This window comes from Sitophilus oryzae, unplaced genomic scaffold (genome assembly GCF_002938485.1).
Source record: "Sitophilus oryzae breed Bouriz unplaced genomic scaffold, Soryzae_2.0 scaffold_1112_pilon_pilon, whole genome shotgun sequence".
Taxonomy (NCBI): domain Eukaryota; kingdom Metazoa; phylum Arthropoda; class Insecta; order Coleoptera; family Curculionidae; genus Sitophilus; species Sitophilus oryzae.
The window spans coordinates 579685-592185 of NW_022145741.1; the positions used below are offsets into that span (position 1 = coordinate 579685).

Here is a 12501-nt window from a genome sequence, read left to right on the forward strand (position 1 = left end):
CAAACGGATATAATCCGGGACAAGACAAAGTTAGACGAGGTACAAAGTAGAACGAAACCTTGACCTGCTTCGGACTGTTTATCGCATAGTGTAGTGGGTGTATAAGTAGTATAAAAATTAATATAGTATAGTACCTAGGTAAGGCACCGAATTTGGACAGTAATTTTACTATACACTGAAAAAAATATTACATAAGAGAAAGAAATACCTTTTTAGGTAGGTACTTATAGGTAGGTATTTATGTATCTACCTACATTAGCATAACTTGCAATTTATCCTAGGGAGGGCCTGGGGGGGCCTGGGGGGCCTGGGGTTGAGCCCAGAGGTCCTAGGGCTTTTGTTTTTTAAAAATGAAAAATAATTTTAAAAAACACATTTTTTGAATAAAACGTTTACATGAATTTCTCTATCAATAAATTTCATAGACTTGGTTATCAAACCATGTTCCCGTAGATTACTTAAATATCTACAAATTTTTTAAAAAAATAAAAATTAACACATTTTTTGAACACAACAAAATAATATTAAGATTTACTTATTTTTTTTGTTGCTGTTGCAACTTTTTTCTTGTAGAATATGACATTTGTTCCACATTGTAATTACAATATTTGAACAATAAAATAGATCTATCTATCTATCTATCTATCTATATATCTATCTATTAACTAAACAAAACTAAAAAACGTCATTTTTACTGCATCACAAGCAAATAAAAATTAATACGTGTAGCCAAGAGTCATAATTCAGGATTTCTCTGGGGGGTACCAGCAGAACTTGGGGGGGGGGCCCGGCACCCCCTGCCCCCTGTAGTTACGCCAGTGTCTACCTACCTACGTCATTTATCTTTTTTAAATTATTTTTATTTTAGGTACACTGAGAGAACAAAATGTTTCATTATTGCCAAATGCCTTTTAAAAACTTTTTTAGGTATTAATTATATTGTTTTTAAATATTACCTATACTATAGATCAAAGTTTTTAAATTAAGGTACGATTGAAAAAAAAACGGCGTCAGAGTTGGCTTGGATATGAAGATTGCTGTCATTTTGTAGGTATGAAAAATTATATGAGGAATGTGACGGAATCTCTGATATCGACATTTCTTCCCAAGCCAACTGTTATTTTTTATTTTATAAAATATTTTTAATTCACCTTAATTATCTATTATATTTAGTATAAACACCGAATAAGTATAAATTAACAATTATAGGTATAATGCGTAAAAAATATGTATTCTATTTTGGAACAGAATAAAACAAGAATCAAATATTTAGGTAGGCAAAGTGCAATAAAGTGAAGGCCTAAAAGATACGGCAACCGGCAACGTTTTACTCATTTACCTACATTGCCCTTAAAGGTAGCACAGTACACAGTACAGTCAATAACTCAAATCCGCACCCTCTTTCCATTACTATCCCCTTTCTCCACTCCTAACTATTTCTCATTTATTTTGCTCTTATATTACATGGAACATGGAAAGCACTTTCCTCCGTCTCACCCGATCTCAAGGGTCTTACGAAATAGAGAGGGAAAGGTAGAACCAATGAAAACAGAGCTCCTAATAAGTCTAGTCTGCTAGGGGAGCTCCCAAAGTCGGACGAGTCCATTTTAGACTTTAACAGGGGTGGTTCGGGAGTTTCCCTGCTAAAAAAAATCAAAAAGAAAAACGGAGAAAGGAAAACGAATGGCAATAGATCCAGAGGATTTAGTCTTATTATTTATACTTAAGATATATTTATATTTAAGATATATTTATACTTAAGATATATTTAAAATTGTATCTAAGTGCCTACTTATTTATTCAAGCCTCAAAAATATCCTATTATTGATAAACCCTAAGGTTAAACCAAAACATCGTTCATGAACAATACCGCATACCTACCTAAAAATTCAAATTAAAACCGCCAAGTCAGACGCTTCTTTCCTAGAAAACGTGTAAAAAAACCCGACCTGTATAATAGGTAATAAAATTCATAAAACCAGAGAATATCTCTCATTATTTTGTTCGATCTCTACCTGCCCGAAGAAAGGCTATTATGCTGTCTCTTTCTGTCTCTCGTTCACTCAGCAATTAAATAAACCTTTGTTCGTTTATCATAAATTTTAAATGCGCGTCAGTCAGAGGAAATGAAACGATAAACATGAAACGACTGCACGTTACTTTATCGTAAAAAAACAAACGAGACTCTCTGGGGGCTGGAAAGCAGTTTCGATAATGTTCGGGTCGGCGGTTCAGTCGCCACGAGACCTTGAACAGAATGAAAACGCCGCGAATCCCGAGTGCCGTGCTGCAAACTTTGAATCGATACGTTCGAAACGTACCGCTTTAATTCGAACAAGCTTTGAAATTTTCTACAGTGCGAGGACGGAGATATCGTTAAACGTTGATTAAAAAGGCACTAAAACGTGCTGTTGCTTATCGTTGTGAGGTTATGTCGCATCAGTTTCCTCGCTCAGGTAATATTTTTCCTTTGTAAAAACCGGTTTCGTACAGTGATTAGCATTAAAGCGCTGCCTAAGCGTCGTCGGTTGGGTAAAAATAAACCAGCAACGAATGCCTGATGCGGCGAGAAGTGAGAGAGAGCACATTAAATTGAGAGAGCTCGTCGGGTTGGTTGGATGACCTGAATTTCACGTTTATGCGGAGGACAGCCTTGGTGTTACGAGTGCGCACTCGCAGCTGCAGGCGCTTCCTACCGGCCTGTCTGTCCAAGGCTGTTGTGGCTGTTTTGGGCTGTCGTCGGGTGTGAGGGGAAGGGGGGTTTTTAGCCCGACTCGCAACAGAAGGTCGCGATCCTAGCAGGCGGCGACTAGTACTTTGTTTCTTCTTCTTATTCGATCGAGTTTTTTGTGTTATCGTACTGTTAAAAGTTCGCTAATATATTTTTTTCGGTATTTACCGGTACCGGTATAATGTTGCTAGTTATATCACTTTTCGAAACTTTCTCTGTCGATTATAAACGAGAATGTTTTCAGACCGTGGTAAAGAATGAATCAACTAGAGGGAACGGAAAGTGGTAGGTCCTAGGCCCTAGTGCTGTTGAGAATTACGTCCCTAAATACGGTGGTAGGCTTTTTGAATAATTGTCGAGAATGTTTTTTGTGTGAATATTTTGCTTGCTCTTTTATTTTAAATCGAATATGCCATGATTTTTCGCGCAAAACTAGTAATTTAAATTAGTTTAGGTATCTCGGAGTTATCAAAAATCAGTTAAATTGGGGTTTTGTGTTTGTATTTTTTTGTGAATATGAATTTACTTAAAATAATTATTGCCCTTATATAAATATTTATGATGATTTTTTGTTTATTTTCGGATTAAAAACTGAACCTACCTATCATGTTTTGCACATATTAATAGATCATAATTGGCCGGTAAGTTATCGGGAGATTATCAAAACCGACCTTTAGTATACTTTTATTGTATATAAAAAGTTTATGGAAAAAATCGGTTAATTTTGTAAGGGTTTTGTTAGTAGCTATGATTTTTGAAAGTTTGCCAATGGTTTGCCATACACATATTTTCTTTTAATAAACAGGTTGGTCAAAAAAATCTGAAATACCTATATAAAATATATTTTACATTTATTCTATTATTTTTTTATTATTGTCAAATAAGATGTTTTTTTCGATATAGAGCGTTAGATGTTTTTTTTAAGATATAAGGCGTCCCAAAAATAATTTTGACTTAGTACCCATTTAGTACCTGAAAACAGTAAGCGTATAAGTAGTAAATTTTTGGATTATAATTCATTTTAGTAGATTGTTTTCTTTTTATGTTTTTTTTTTATTTTTCCGATATATTTTCTATTCTGTCTCATGAGTGTTGATTAAACTTATTAAATAAAGTATATAAATTAGTGATTTGAATAACTTTTTAAGCTTTTTTTTATTTTTTTTGTATATTTTGGTATTAACTTTTTGACTTGTTTGTCAATAACCGTCAATCAATTTAAAATTATTCCTATGATTATTCTGCATAAATGTAATGTATTGTGAACAATTCCCTCAATTGAGGATAGTTATTTGTAATGTATTATTTTTTACTAAGATTATTCCTTTATACTACGAATGACTAACGATATTTTTTAGAGGAATCCACTGAAAACGAAGAATTGTACTGTTTTTACTGCGACTCAACTTTTGTGAACAAAGAATACCTATATCAGCACGTTTACCATCACATAAAACAACCCATTGTAAAACTGGAAAGGCTACCGGAAGAACTTCACCCCCCTCTAAAAATTACTCTTAAGGTATTCATTTCTGCATTTTTTACAATAACATTTGTGAAAAGTCAAACAAAAATTAACTATATATCTCCGAAACTAAAGTTTCAAAAAAAGTCATACTATACTAGAAATTCATTTACCCAGTAGTAGTTATAAAAAACATTTTTGGTAAACTCTGTCTCAAATAGTTTCTGAAAAAAAATAATTTTTTTAAAAGGTCCGATTAAATTTATATCTCTGAAACTAAAGCTTCAAAAAAAGTCATACTATACTAGACATTTATTTACCCAGTAGTAGTTATAAAAAGCATTTTTGGTAAACTCTGTCTCAAATAGTTTCTGAAAAAAAATTATTTTTTTTAAAAGGTCCGATTAAATATATCTCCGAAATTACAATTATCTCTGAAAGTACAATGGTAATACTAAAGTTTCAAAAAAAGTCATACTATACTAGAAATTACTTAAAATATACTTAATTTTTGTTTAAAAAATATAACTTAAAAAAAAATATATCCAGATATTTCAGTTACTGGTTGTATTAAAAATTATTTTTTTTGTTAGAACCGTTCAGGTAACAGTTTCGAAATTGTCCCATCACCAGTGTCTTCTTCAACTTCCAGCGTGGAGGACACACAGCAAGAAACGTACCAAAACGAGGCTTTTGCAACGGATACCACTGAAGGTATGATGAAAAAGAAAAAAATATTATAAAATTAATAAGTTTTTTAATTAAAGGTTTTGGAGGGGAGGTAAATACAGAGCTGGAGACCTTTAATAATACAGACACTGATCAAGACACTGAAGAGGTAATTTAAAAAAATGTTTCATAAGAAATTTTTCTAGAAAAATGTTTTTTTGATTAGGCGGAGGATAGAGCTAACGTTTGCTTCTCTCCGAATTTCGCCGATGTCATTGGTGAACCTTATCTGCACGATCTAGATTCTCCTGCGGTTACTGCTCCTCAAGATACTCCTCGAGATCAAGAGCCCCAAATAAACGAGTCCCAAGATCAGAATACCTCAGACAACACGGCAGGGGTGAGTAAAGTCTATTTTATGTTTTTTTTTTCATTAAAATTTCTTGCAGGTAGATACGTTGTCACACGGCGACGATGCCACCTCTTCAGAATACGGAAGCATACCGGGGGCTGAGCCCACGCCCCCTCCCGAGCCCTCGCCCACGGGACCCACTGAGTACCCCAAGATCAAAATCAAAACCACCGGACTATTCAAAGATCCCGAACCGGAACGATGCACCATCACAGAAATCACCGATGATAATCCCAACGGAGACCCATCTTTAGGTCTGTGTGAGTGATATTTTTATATAAATACTCTGAGAATTTATTCAATATTAAGGGTATTTTATTTTTCCAGATCCTAACCATTCTACCCCAATATGGACTACTCCATCTTTGGAGGATCCGCTTAAGCTGCCTGAAGACAACAACCTCATGTCCCTGTTCAACAACAACGACAAGGCTAAAGACTTGGGATTCTCTACTAGTAGCGATAACGAATTTATTTCTTTGGACACTTACAATGAAAGAAATAGAGGTACAATGGTAAGTGTTGTTTAACATAACACTTATTGTTTTTGAGTATAATTGGTCTGATTAGTGTTGTGTTACGAGTTTTGTTAATAAATGTATTTTTTGCAGCAATTGTACAATCCAAACCAGATTGTTCCCACATCCTCAAGTTCCTCATCTTTGGATACGCTCACCGGTCTTCCTATGCAAGCGCTGGCTCAGCAAGTGTCCAGGCTACAGCCTTCAAGCTCGCAAGGGTTGCATCAGCAGAATGTGCTGATAAATATTCAGCAGTTTCCAACGCCTCAGCAAAACAGTTACCAGCATCCTCCCATGTATCCTCCGCATCCGTATCCACCACACCCTGGACAACCACCGATGCACCAACCCTACCAATATCAGTAAGTGAGATTCTTTCCATTATTTTACAAATTGAGTTGCTAAAATTAGACCAGAAATTCAGTTAAATGTATTTTTTATTATTTGCAGGCCGCCTACTCCAATGTATTATCCCCCTGCTCCTGGCTACCCCCCGCAGCATCCGGCCCCACACATGCCACCTCCACCCCCGCAACATCAGATGGGGCAAATGCAACCTCCACCACCCATGGGGCAGCAACCACAGATTGGTGCACCGGGACAACCACCAAATTCTATGGTAAGTCTTTGATATGTTAATAATAATAGCGATTAAAAGATTATTATAAATTATCCGATACCTATATGCAACCAGTAATACGCATATATTGTTGTTCGTACAATATTATTTTTATTTTCTTTTTCTTATTATGAGCTTTCTAAAAATATACTATACTCTATACTTATTTTCAGAAATAAGGTAAAAAATGCATTGTTAATTTAACTTTTTAACATAAACCTAGTTTAAAAGTGCAATATTATTTTTTTATTTAATTAAATTTAACCAGATAATTTTGCTTTCCGTTGAGTAATCTGAATAAACTGCACCGAAAATCAACTTGTGCAGCTTTTAGACAACACCCTATCAGTTAGAATTGTTGCACAAGTACATCAAAAATATCAATTTGATGTACTTGTGCAATAATTCTACACACAGAAACTAGCGTGGAATAGCGAATAAATAAAATTTGACGTCAAATTAAATATTTGATTGTTTTGATTACCCTTAAACCTGCCGCCTATCTTTGTACAGTACGTCTGTCCGTTCTGTAGCTACGGGGTATCCGTGAGAGGGGAAACGATATTCTCTCGATGTTTTTCGTAAAAAATAAGACGACGCCTCCCATAAATAAAAATTCGACAAATTTGCAAGTAGCCAATAAAATGAGTGGGCGGAGCTATTTGCGGTGACGTACTTGTCACGTCGACGTATAAAATATATGGCTGTTTATTTAAATGTTTTTTGTCCGCATTCCTTTCATAGACACAGATCCAGCAGACGTACAGTATCTCCATTCTTAAACGAGAAACTCCATAAAACACGAAAATGAGACACCCCGTAAATGGCTCACCCCTATAACTTTTTTATTTTATACGACCTAAATCAGGATCGATTGAAGTATTCAATTGTTTTCGGTCACTTCCTGTTTCACCAGTATACCAGGATAGTTCACCACTTACAGTTCACCTGTATACCAGGAAATGACTCCAACTTATGATTTTTAAATGGTACCCTCGGTATTTTTTTACTTTATTCAATAGAAAATGACAACCAAACCAAACTATTTTTTAAAGTTTTAACATCCTGTAACTTTAAAACTATTCATTTCCACACTCATGTTTATAGGAACTTTTTTCATATTTTTTATGAGGAATCAATGAGTATTTAACTTTGGCCAGTTAATGACATCAAATTTTTTTTAAAAGGTTTTGCTGTTTTATTAAATTAATAAAATTGTGTTTATCTCATCAAGGAGACTGAAATCGACAAAACACCAAGAGACTTTTAATCGGAATTAAATAGCCTACACAAGTGTGGTAACAAGAGAAAAAAGTCCAATGAAAACCCTTTCATTGGAATATTTTTCTAAAAAAAACTGTGCGCCACTGACTTTTTCTACTTTTTCTAAAAACATGTAGGTGGCCTAGGGGGCGCCACCTACATGTGTTTAGGTTTTAACCTTTAATAACTTTTCGTCCGTACTTGTATAAAACTACTGAGTGAAAAAATATACATTTCAGTATTTTTTTACGTAAAAAATGTCTTTTAGTAAAAATTGCCACAAGCAACCATTCTCAAGATATTTAGAATGTAAATAGTCAATACATGTCATTATTGACTAAAAATAAACATGCGTTGAGTAGATAGTTATTTGAGTGAAATGATAAATTTGGGAACTTTTTATTTTTTTAAATTAATTATAAATTTTTCTTTGAAAAGTGATGTTTCATCATCAGTTTTTGTTGAACTTTTGGGACAAAAACATTTCAAATTTATGATTTCACTAAATAACTATTTAGTCAACGTGTTTAAAGCAAAATAAAACACTAAATCACCACAATACACCAAAACACTTTTACTTTTACACTGGACGCGCGTTTCGCTAACCATGTTAGCATCATCAGCAGATGATTATAAACTGATGGTTATAAACTAACATGGTTAGCGAAACGCGCGTCCAGTATAAAAGTAAAAGTGTTTTTGTAAAAAAAAGTTTGGTGTATAGTGGTGATTTAGTGTTTTATTTTGCTGTGTAACACCAAAGGTTCCAACCCTCAACTGTAATCAACATGTTTAATTTATGTTAGTGATGACAGGTATTGATAATTTCAATTCCAAATATCTCGAGAACCCTTACTCGTAGCGATTTTTACAAAGACACCTTTTTTACGTAAAAATCGTCGTAAATCTATATTTTTTGACTCACTGGTTTTATAGAGGTACGGACAAACAAACAACGCTTTATTGTACAAAAAGCCAAAACAGCTTCATCGACAAAGCACTCACAAACAACAAAATCACAAAAAATACAAACAACAAAAAATACACCATACAAATAATACAATTCAAAAAAATTTAAGTCTTTAAAATTACAAAAAGAATATACATGGACAATTTTAGAACAGTACGCAGTAAATAGATATAATTTTAGAGTTATAAAATATTAAATACTTGACCTTTGACCAGTGTGTGAGATGATCAAAATTTTAAAATTCAAAATTGTTCATAATTAAACATCAACAAAAAGTCGTTTACCGCATATAGGGCTTCTCCAGTAGGTATGATTTTAGAGCTTTGCGAAATGCGGGAAAGAATGAAAGCGACTTGGTATTCAAAGGCAGATGATTGTACATTTTTTTGGCATTGTACAGTATTGAATCTTTAACTAGTTCTGAGCTCGGGGTTGGTAGATAAAGATCGTGCTCTGCATTCCTAAGTGGATAGTTATGAGATGGCCTTTCGGGAATAGCAGATATCTGCTTGCTGATTAAGCAAACGGATTCAAAAATGAATAAAGAAGGAAGAGTCAGTATTTTCAAATTTTTAAAGAATTTCTGGCAGTGAGTTCTACTCTTCAGTCCCAATAAATATCGAACTGCTCTCTTTTGAAGTCTGAAAACACGATCAAATTTTGTTGCGCAGCAAGTACCCCAGAATGGAAGGGCATAACGATATAAGAAGGTCAAAGAGGCCTAGATATAAGAAGATCAAATATCGAAAAAGAATTTAAACTAAATCTTTACTTGAAGTGTTTCAAGGTTGGCATCTCAAAATATTCAATCAATAAATTATCAAAAAAAATAATCAGTGTATCTAGAATAATAGCTGTAAAAAAATTAAAAGTGTAGGTGGTATCTATGTGCAAGGCCCCACGTTGGGCGCCACTTTCTATGTGACAAAAACTTTTCTTTTATTGAAAATTTAAGTCAAAATATTGCGAACGGCTACTCTTATATCGGAGGCAGTGGGAACAAGCTTTTGCTTCTGCACTTGACTAAAAATATGATACCCACCTATATCTTACACTGCATACCAAAGTATAATACCACTTATTTCAAAAAGAAGCTAATACTTACAAAGGATAGTACAAACTGAAATAAGAAAATTTGTACAAGTGTATTAATTGAATAGAAACTAAAATTAGTATAGCTATTAAATATTTTGAGAGACTGGATCAACCAATGAAACAATTCAAATACCCAAAAAATAAGATTTATTTCTTGTTAGAAATTATTCGGTACCTATTCGGCACAGCAGTTATATACATTAATATACAAGAATTATATTTAAGAAACTGTATCTTAAAACTTGTTTAAAATCAAATTATGCCTTTTCAAATATTATTCAAACAATTATAATATAAAAAAATACTTTTAGAGCCGGTCTTGGTTATATTCGAATAATAAATATTTAAATTTGACTTGACTTATTACGAAGATTCATGAACCTTTTTGTTTATATATAGTTAAGGGGAAAAAGACTAAAATCTGTACCCAAGATTGCCCTTACAGGTCAAAGATCGTAATGATATAAAAGGTTAACATAAATAGGTGTTAAATATGAATAATCAATCAATATAACATGATTATTTTATAAAAAATAATAAAATGTAACAGAACGTTAAATTTTATAAATTAAGGGTTAAAGCAATGCTGAAGGCAAGTACTTAACCAGTTAAATGTAAAATATTAAGAATAGTTAATTTCTTAACACACTAATGATTATTTAAAATCAAATTAATAACATTTTAGTTTACTATAAAAAAATATACTGGCCTTGTATACCAAATTATACAAAAAAGGATCTTCTTAATGATAAAAAAACACCACAGCATCCAACTTCTTCTCAGAGGGGTGCAGGGCTGAAATCTAACCGAACAGGCTGCTGATTGCTTCGGTGACAACACGTTAGAAAAACTTGTGGAACAACTTGTAGAAAAACTTGGCGAAAACTTCTAGACACAAGTGTAGAAACACTGTAGAAAAACGTCTAGAAATACTTGAAGAAAAATCCAAAGAAAACCGTTGAGAAAAACGCTGAGAAAAATACGTAGAAAAACCTCATTGTGAAGGCACACGATCAATAATTATTTAACATTTCTTCTCAAATAAGGGCTGGACACTTCTCATCAAAAAACTGGAATCTAAAAGAAAGGCATGTGAAGGTTTTTTCTAACGAATGGAATGTCAAAGAAAATCTTACCAAAACTATAGATCCATTAATATCTCAACAATCAAAAACTATATGGGATCTCCATCCATCTATGGGACAACAAAATCACAATATTTTTCCCATATTGTGAAAAATACCAGACAAATAAATTTAATTCTCAAAATAGCACAGTGACCTTGGGAACGGCCATATCCGAGGTGACGATTTTGACGTTTCCCGTCTTGTCGATAAAAAAGAAGAGATGGCCAATACTAATACCGTATGATCGAAAAAAAACGGCGTCCAGTTGGCTGGGAAATGACGATCGATGAGATTTCCCATATAAATTTACATATAAAATGACAGCGATCTTCATTTCCCAGCCAACTGGACGCCGTTTTTTCTCGATCATACGGTATAATCTTAGAATATAATAATATAATATTGTACGATCCAATATTTTCAATAGAGAGCGTTCCGAAATTTATGTGTTGTAGAAATGTAAAAAGAATATTAATACAATAATAAAATACCGACTATAATAAAACAAAGTAGCATTTGGAAAATGAAAATGCTACAAGATGTGACTCAAAAAGGGCATAATAGGCTATTCTAGAGGTTGAGAAGTTAAGTTCCTTAGAAACTGATCTTAGCGCAAAACAGGCAGCGCTTAGTTTCTTTGATGAGCTTCAATGTGAAAGTCCCATTTTAACGAGTTGGCTACAACAAGTCCTAAGAATTTCACAGAGTCCACGACGTCAATAGTGATGTTATTAAGTACAAAAGGTTTTATAGTACTTTTATAGGACAAACATTTAGTTTTTGATAGGGTGAGGCATAGGAGATTAGAATCGCACCAAGTCTTAATGGTGCGTAAGTCACTAGATATAGTATCATATAGTGCCGCAACATCTGGGCCGCTCCAAGTGAAACTAGTATCGTCCGCAAAGAGGCAGATTTTACCGCTAATGTCTAGATTTGGAATGTCGTTGATAAACACCAGAAACAAAATAGGGCCAAAAGTTATTACTCTTCAAACCAGTTAAAAAATATATAGGTGGCGCCCTCTGCAAGTAGGAGTCATATTGACATCAAAATAAAATTTCTCGTGTCAAAAAACTCCTAGATACCAATTTTTATCCAAATATTGACGTTAGTTCAGAAATTATTTGGAAGAAATCGAAATAAAAATAAAGCTTCTACACCCTGTATCTCCGATTACGCTGCCGAAGTTTCTGGAATACAGTTCGGACTACCCTGAAGAGTATACAGGACTACCCTGTATTGTATACTGTGTATACAATACATTTGATTATTTCTGTCAGAACTGGCAACACTGCCAGATTGCTTCTTAAGTCTATAGGGGGAGGTCAAAAAGTAGTAGTGATTATAAGTTTCTTGACGGTCATCCTTAGTTAATCATAAAAATGTTACTTAATAATAATTAGGCTACTATAGAATACATATGACATAGTTATTACAAGCACAGGTGAATAATGATCTTTTTATCTAGACGGATCAATTATCAATTTTTTATTGTAAAGATTGTTCAGCCATTGTTCACCGTTCATCATTATTTATGAAATATGAGTTTTAGGGTGTGTCTGAGATCAGTTCATATTGTTTAGAAAATTTTAAGTACCGGGTGGCCAATTAAGAATGGACGCCGGC

General features: G+C 33.6%; 1 protein-coding gene across 3 annotated transcripts in view; it reads left to right on the forward strand.

Moving 5' to 3' along the window:
* Window positions 1-2218: 2218 nt before the first annotated feature.
* LOC115882556 (nascent polypeptide-associated complex subunit alpha, muscle-specific form-like) overlaps window positions 2219-12501 on the forward strand; it is a 40891-nt gene continuing 30608 nt past the window's right edge. The window contains exons 1-9 of one of the 3 annotated variants that reach the window (XM_030900742.1): window positions 2219-2456; window positions 4090-4253; window positions 4790-4910; window positions 4964-5034; window positions 5092-5265; window positions 5315-5537; window positions 5605-5792; window positions 5889-6160; window positions 6249-6417. In XM_030900742.1, the coding sequence (XP_030756602.1) occupies window positions 2432-2456; window positions 4090-4253; window positions 4790-4910; window positions 4964-5034; window positions 5092-5265; window positions 5315-5537; window positions 5605-5792; window positions 5889-6160; window positions 6249-6417 (1407 nt within the window). In that variant the 5' untranslated portion in view covers window positions 2219-2431. The other 2 variants (XM_030900733.1, XM_030900752.1) reach the window with 2 other exon arrangements.